The sequence below is a fragment of the Octopus bimaculoides genome, chromosome 2 (assembly GCF_046866305.1).
Source record: "Octopus bimaculoides isolate indiv1 chromosome 2, ASM4686630v1, whole genome shotgun sequence".
In the NCBI taxonomy this organism is placed as follows: domain Eukaryota; kingdom Metazoa; phylum Mollusca; class Cephalopoda; order Octopoda; family Octopodidae; genus Octopus; species Octopus bimaculoides.
In genome coordinates this window covers 185546686-185555269 of record NC_142929.1, presented here as the reverse complement: position 1 = coordinate 185555269, position 8584 = coordinate 185546686, and the positions used below count along the sequence as shown (strand labels likewise).

At 37.4% G+C, this 8584-nt stretch overlaps 1 protein-coding gene across 9 annotated transcripts in view; it reads left to right on the top strand.

The window, feature by feature from the left end:
• Positions 1-219: 219 nt before the first annotated feature.
• The window catches only part of LOC106881487 (uncharacterized), a 378451-nt gene continuing 370086 nt past the window's right edge, over positions 220-8584 (top strand). For 7 of the 9 annotated variants that reach the window (XM_089348176.1, XM_089348175.1, XM_089348174.1 and 4 more), the window contains exon 1: positions 434-1139. In XM_089348176.1, coding sequence (XP_089204302.1) covers positions 567-1139 — 573 coding nt within the window. In that variant the 5' untranslated portion in view covers positions 434-566. Of the gene's footprint in view, positions 1140-8584 lie in introns of all 9 variants that reach the window. The other 2 variants (XM_089348179.1, XM_089348183.1) reach the window with 1 other exon arrangement.

The window sequence follows — 8584 nt, the reverse complement described above, 5'->3', positions numbered from 1 at the left end:
ATGGAATAGTACAGGAGGAATACAAAATATTCTGTGAGTGGATACCAACAAGACACCAAACCGAGGAATCCATACCCGCTGCCACCACCACTACCACTACCACCACCACCATCACCACCACTGTCAGCTTCTCTCTCTTTTTTCCCCACTCTGTATATCTATGTATCTAAAGTTCTTAACGAAGGAAGCAGCTTTCGTCTGGTTTGGTCTCCTAGTCGGTCTATCTATCTCTCTGTATGCGAGTGTGTGTTAAATATACATGTGTTTGTGTAAGTACTCTTCCTATATAGCTTGTAAATATATTTCTGTGTATACATGTATTTTCACCTAGGTGCGCGATTGAGTTAATTTGTATACGCGCGTGAGAGAGAGTGTGTGTGTGTGTATATATATAGAAAAATACATATAAATATATAAATATTTATATGCCTTTATCTCTCTATCTCTGTATATATATATAAATATATATTTACATACATCTACATATAGCTATATATGTTGTGTATGAGTGAAAGCCGAAGAGGTGTGTGTCTTGTGTATGTGTGGTATTTCGTTGCCTTTAGGACATGGCCGACTGGAACATAGTTACAGATTGGCTGCGTTCTTTGAATCTGGTGCACTACACACAAGCCTTCTTGGATAATGGTTACGATGATCTGGAAATTTGCAAACAGATCGGCGATCCCGACTTGGACGCCATAGGAGTCTTCAAACAGGAACATCGCCAGCGAATCTTGGATGCTGTGAGAATTCTTCGTGAACAAGGTGGAACGGCCGTTTATTTTACCCTCGAAAAACCCAACAATGATATTGGTGTGGCTGCTAGTATAGTAGACGGTCATGGACATGTGGCTTGTACCACCACCGCTAACAACACAGATAGCACTTACCATAGAACTGGTGGTTTGGTGTGTCTGGGTGGTGGTAGTGGTAGTGGTATTGGTGGTGGCAATAACGGAGATCACAGCGGAGATTGTTCCACAAACGAACCGATCCATTCTTCCCGTCGTCTGCCCAATGATTATGAAGATGGCAAGTCTGCATTGTTGACTTACCCCAAGATACAGTTAAAACATATTATCCGTGACAAACTTGTTCGAGATGAGATCGATCTGTCTGGTCCACCTTACACCACTGCGGTAAGTCAATAATGATTGATTTAAAGGAGGTACAACGGCGGAGAGAGGGTGGGGAAAGGGAGAAAAACATTTTCTTTTTTTTTTACCTGTAATATTTCTTTATTCAATGTTTTGCTGTTATGTTTTGTTTTTAATTTTTGCCCCTCATTCCATTCCTTGTCCACTCATCACTTCTACCCCCTCCTGCCACCACCAATTTCTATCCCGACAAACCCTCCCATCACATTTTTTCTTCCCTTCTCCCACCCCTTACGCATCTTTTTATTATCTCTACTCCTCCCGCGCCTCCCACCTCCCTGACTCATTCACCCGAATCACTCCCGCCCCATCCCTCCTGCCCTCTTCCAGTCGTTGTTCTTTTCGTCTTACTGAGTTATGTACACATATAGACTCATACAAACATTTATATACACACTTAGACTCATACAACCAGTTATATACACACTTATACTCACACAAACAGTTATATACCCATAGACTTAAACACACGTACACACAATACATATACACGCTTATGGACAGTTATAAACCTTACAATTGTAAAGATAGTTTCATATTTACACAAAAATTCTTTTTATACAAGATTTTATACAACACAATTACATAGTTTCTCTTCACACACATGCGTACAAACCATTATTTACATAAACATACTGACACACATTCAATTACATACATAAACACATCTATACATCCTACATCTAATTGCAGGCACACAATGTTATATATATATAAAAATACAGAAATGCACACACGTCGCAAACATACATTAAAACACGAACACATACATATGTGCATAATATACACCCGTACACAGATATACACCATTATATACAGTTTTACACGTACAATTTACATTGTCTGTCAGACAGTTATATGTGTACAGATCATTTTAAACACAGTTACAAACACAAATATACACACCTTGCTTACAATTACTTTTGTCAAGCACACATATACTTACATCACAGACATGCATAAACACACAATTATATACATACATATCACAAGTACATACACAAGCACATATATAATTATATCACAGATATGTATACACAGTAACATACTTAAACACTACACATTGGCATACACAACACGGGCACACAGACACACGCACGTCACACAGATGTGTAAAACGCATAGTTATAAACATCACATTACAAGAGAATAACATAGTAACATATACATACATGTTGGAATATCACAGATATATAAATACAGCAATACAATAGTTCACACATACACACATTACATACGTACATTACAACTGGCATAAACACACACGCACGCACTCCTATTGACACTACAGACAGAAACATTATTTAATATTTTTACAATATTTATTCATTTTAGTCATTTTTACTTCATGTAAAATATTGGTTTACAGCTGAACAAGAGTTGATTGCCTGTTATATATATATATATATATATATATATATATATATATATATATATATATAGTATCTGTGTGTATACATGCCAGACATGGTACCGTACACACACAACTACAACGTGTAATGTAGACACTGCCAACTTTTGACTGTTTATACGCTCATAGTTATTCAATTATTTCTTTTTGTCTTAACCAAACCATCGTTCTATACATTTATAGCTTGTTTATTATAACCAGCTCACATTTGATTATACATACGTGCTGTTGATAATTCACCATCAACAACAATCGAGTTTCCTATATTTGAACATCCATGTGATGACTTGGAAACAAGTTATGCATATATGTGTGTATGTGTGATAAGATGTGCATATACACATCTATAGATATATACGTAAATGCACATTACATAGGCAGATGTGTATGTATAAATTGTAAGATTCGTTGAGATTGGCATTAAGTTTCGCCAGGTGGCTTGGAACCTCAGTTATACGAACATTTATAAACTAATTCAACTATGCGTTTAACAAAGTCTCCCCATAACACGTTCTGTTGTGTTGAAAATTACTTTAAAAATAATAAATGCGGATGTATAAAGTGTGTGTGTATCCTCTTCCTCTATATATGTAATACATTATATATGTGTGTGTGCTGTGTGTATTTATCTATTATTGCAAATATGTGTATAAAGGTATAGGTATGTGTATGTATGTGTATATATATACATATAATATAAATGTGGATACGCTCTATTGACAAATACATGAGTGCCTAGTTTTTTCTTTCTGATTTACGAATTCTTAGAGGACTTAATATTCATACACATACTAGTTTAATCTATTGCACTGCATGGATGTGATAGTTGGACCCTATTGCTAAATTCAAAGCGTTCGCAACCACGTCCAACCTGTGAGTACTGAGGATCAGCTGAACTGACCATTGAACAAACGAGTCGGTGCTTAATGAAATGGGAACCGAAAGAAGCAACTGACAGGAAAAAAGAAAGCTGCAGTATTTTAGGCATGTCATCAGGGCTCAGAAGCTCTGCATCCACATCCTAGAGTCAGTGGGAAGTTAGGAGGATGGAGACGGGGAAAGCCCAGAAGACACTGGTTGGATGATGGACCGGAAAAACCTCTGGCATAATGCGCAATCATAACCAGGCGCAGGAATCGAGGGAGGGAGATGTTGCATGTGTCCATAGTCCCCGAATCCCAGCAATGAGGATAGAAATAGGCGAGGCAATATGTGTGTGTATGTGTTTGTGCATCTGTGTGTAAATATATATATGTGTATCTCTATGCTTATATGCCTGACCAAGTCGCAGTTTGGAGCGACGATAAATTTTGACACCATATATAACAAATAAATGTTTAAGTGAAGTTAATGGTGTTTGTGTTTCTGAATTGTTAATATATACCTTCCACGCTGCAATCGTTATATATATATATATATATATATATATATATATATATATATATATATATATATATATATATATATATAATGTAGTCACTGGTTATGGCCGGTATGTGTATATGTATGTATGCACATATTTTTCTGTGTGTATATATATATTTTTACACACATATACAAACAGGTATATATATATGTGTGAAAATATATATTCATGTATACATTACACACATAGACCGACATGCATTCATGCATCCATCCATCCATACACACACACACACACACACACACACACATAGGTGATGGTTTCAAACTCTAACAGGAATTATAAAGAAGTCTTAATCATTTTCGCTTTTGATATGCATTGATACATTTAATAAAGATCCTGGAGGGTCTAAGCACCTAACTTTGGAGTTGTAAAACATACCCATCCAGGAAACTGGATGCCACAGCATAAATACCAAACTGAGGACCCAATATTGTAACAGCTTAGGGTCCTAGGGCTCAGTTTTCCAATATCTTGCTAAAGAACGTGAAACTCTCCTATATGTATGTATAATTCCGTACGTATATGGGCATCTATCTGTCTGTCTGTCTCTATGTACATATATGAGAGTTTGCGTATAGAAATATTTGTATTTATATAGGAATATATTGTATAGTGTGTGTATTCATATAATGTTCTCAAATTAAAAATCAAATGGATCTTGGGCAAGTGCGACAGTGAATGTCTTAACTGTTCGATCACTTGAACCGAACAGAAAGAAATATCTCATAAAAATAGTGTCTACGTAGTCGAGTATTCTTCAAACACATTTTTCCGTAACAGAGATAAAATGAGCGTGACAAACTGACAGACTTGGCCTTTTTGAATTCTAGTTGTCGTCGTCCACCCTGCAGGCATCCAAACAGCTTCCGTTTACCCAGCTCCACCCACAAGACCTGGCTCCTTCGATACTACGATAGAATTCGCATGCCTCGCATGCTGCCGCAGTGAGATCGAACACAAAAACTACTGATGGCTTAGCCTAAGTTTTTACCATTTCGACATGTTCCCGTTCATGTGTATCTTCTCCCTGTCTCTCTCCCTCTCTCTCCTTCTCTGCACACACACACACACACGCTCATACATACACGCGCGCGCGCGCACACAGACATAAGCATACACTCCCACACACACAGTTATATACATAGGTACGTGTATATACTTAAGGATTTCTTTGCATGATTGTGTATGTTTATGGGTCTGTACACATACATAGATTTGTATATATTCATATATACACAGGTGTAAATGCACATATATATATATGCACGCGTCTATGTATGTGTGCATGCGTATACACACACACGTCTATGTATGTGTGCATGCGTATACGCACACACAGGAATGTTCATATGATTATATATGTATGTGTAGATTAAGGGGAATTATAGAAGGAACACATCCAGGCAATCAATACAAATTCCAAAGCATAATTTTAAACACACAACGAAATAAATATATAAATTTATAACTCAGTGAACAAGATTACATGTATGTAATTCTATGTATGTGTATATACATTTATTTATATTGTATGTATATACGATTACATGTATTTATATAAGCAAATATGTGACAATATTTCACACACACATACACAAATGTATGAACGTAATGTGTGTGTATATATATATACATACATATATACACATATATACACACACATATATACACATTCAAATCTATTAAATAATGATAAAAGTTATGATGATAACGGTTTCTTTTATTTGCCGCAGGGGCATCAGATAAGAGCGACACTACAAAGACAGTGTTCAGTTTGTTTGGAAGTTTTTCATGAGGTTTATTTTATAGAGTGCTTAGGTTCACTATAGAAACTCGTCGGTTAGAGGGTAAAAGACGGATCAGAAAAGCATTAATAAGTCATGTAAATAAAAGCAGCAATGATAGCCAAACGTGCATGCAGAGTACACAGGATGAAAGACAATAAAACACAAGTGAACAGTAAAAGAGCAATAAAGAGGAAAGAGTGCTGCATAGGCACGACGTGAAAGACTAGTGTTGGTGAATTTCGGGAAGCATGGAATTCTTGAAGGATGCAGTGTCCTGACAGCTAACAACACACACACACACACACACACACATACACACACACACACACACACACACACACGCATAAAATCATTATATATATATACACGTCAACACACATACACACACACATATATGAAGGTGGCGAGCAAGCAATCGTGTGCATGCTAGGCAAAAATGTTTAGTGGTATTTCGTTTCGTTTTTACGTTCAGAGTTCAAATACCGTCGAAGTTGACATTGCCGTTCATCCTTTTGGCGGGGTCGATAAATAAGTACCAGTTGTGCACTGGCGTCGCCGTAATCAACTTTCCCCTTGCCCCGAAACTGCTGGCCTTGTGCCAAAATTTGAAACCTATATGTGTGTGCGTGTGTATGTGATTATTGGCGGAGTTTATATGTATGTATATATATATATATATATATATATATATATATATATATATATATATATATATATATGCTTGTACATGCATATGTAAATATGCACACATGTATACACACACACACACATGTTTATGTCACTATGCATGTACTCACACATGTATACACAGACGTACACAAACGTGCGGTAGGAACAACCCCTGACGTACGTCTACTACCGTCTCTACCTCGATTGCTCAGTCTTATTCTTTGCTTATATTTTTCAGTCTCGTACCCTGTTAGGACCCTATTATCCACTATCTCGTTACTTCCTTCAAATGTCAGAGAGTGACTTGAGGGAGATTTGGCTGCTTTTGTTACCAATCAGGCAGTGGTCCCCTATTTCAAACTAAGAAAATGTTTATATTACGAAGTCTATAACACATACACACACTCGTACACGCCATTGTTCGCGCGCGTAAACAAACATATACACACATTCAAACACACACACACACATACACACACACATTCAAACACATGCGCACACATGTATACATCTTTAAACACACGTATGCATATATGCGCGCACAATTATCTGTGTTTATAATTTCTTACAGAGTTTGTGTATACGCAGGATAGAATGGACTAAACAGATCGTATAACTGCGTCATTGCATTCACCCCTTGTTCACTGTATTTTAAAATTTTTTATTTTATACACCCTGTCCCTCTCATTTGCTTAGGGAGTGTATATACATGCATATGTTTAATAAATTTAATATATAATTTCTCTCCCCGCTCTATATATATTGTTTGTTTTTATGTTATAATACAAACAGTTATACATTAAACTGAAGGATTACGCATTACATTTGGTAAAGTCCAAATGTATTATTCTTTAACAAGAATAGTTTTGACGGTAACTTCGAAGTTTTGGCCAGCTAAGCCATCATCGGATTCTGTACGTTCATTCGTCCTTTTGATAGGTCTTGTTTTTAGTCCGACTGGGTTTTGAGCAACCCTCCTCACCAGGCAAGCCTAGTGGCAGTGCCAGTTTAGTCGCTGGCGACCCGACCATGCAACAAGTTGTACTGGCTTCCATGTTACCAGTAGCATGCATGAAAGACCGCAAAAGTGACCCGATAGAAAAGAACGGGTGAACCTAGTGTAGGTTCAACGACTAGCTAGCTAATAACATGGGTCCTAAGAAATATCAGATTGATGTCTGGTATGCTGGATGACCACTGGGAGCGATGTACCCCTCAGCTTTTGTTAAAGTAGGTCTCTAGACGGTTACTGATATAAAACCAGATACGCAGGGAATGGCATTAAACATTTTGGAGATTGTTTGCTTGAGCTTCAGATCATGGCGCTCCCACGTTCTTGACACTGCGACCCATATTGGCACTGGATACCTTGCCATGGCTTGTCTCTGGACCATGTCTGTAGAGTGGAGAGGGTCTTTGAGATGCTGTGCAAGCCTTATTGGACCTAAACTTTTAGGTTACGCAATCGCCGGCGAGGCGACAATCAAGGGTGCCGTGACGAGCATGGAAGCCGCGGACGCGAACCCGGGTGAAGCTGACTGGCACGGGAGTTGCTGGCATTTTCTATGGACAATGGTCAGGAACGGTCTTCCTCAGTCACAGGTGGACAGCCATCATGTATGTATGTATGTATGTGTAAATATACATATATATATATATATATATATATATATATATATATATATATATATATATATACGTACGTACATGCATACATACATACATACATACATACATACATACATATTCATACATACGTTTATACATACAGTAGAGAGCGTATACATGATGTTTGAATCGTAGATGTGTATATTAGGTGAAGGTGTTAAACACCTCACTTGGTGTAAAGACATCATCATCACCCAGCATCTTGGATACCTTTAGCTGAGTCCATTCTGTTACAGATTCCCAGTTTAAAGATATCTTCCTTCCTCAAACCCATCGCTCTCGGAAGCCTTATAATTTGTCATGGGCACTGATTTTAAAAAGAAAGTACACACGCACGAGCACACACACACATACACACACAGAGGCGAGTGTCTTGTGTGAATTATGAAAACCTGATTGATCAGGTCTTTGATGAAAGGTATTCTAGCGTGGCTATTCCATTTTTTATGAGGATATCTACGAC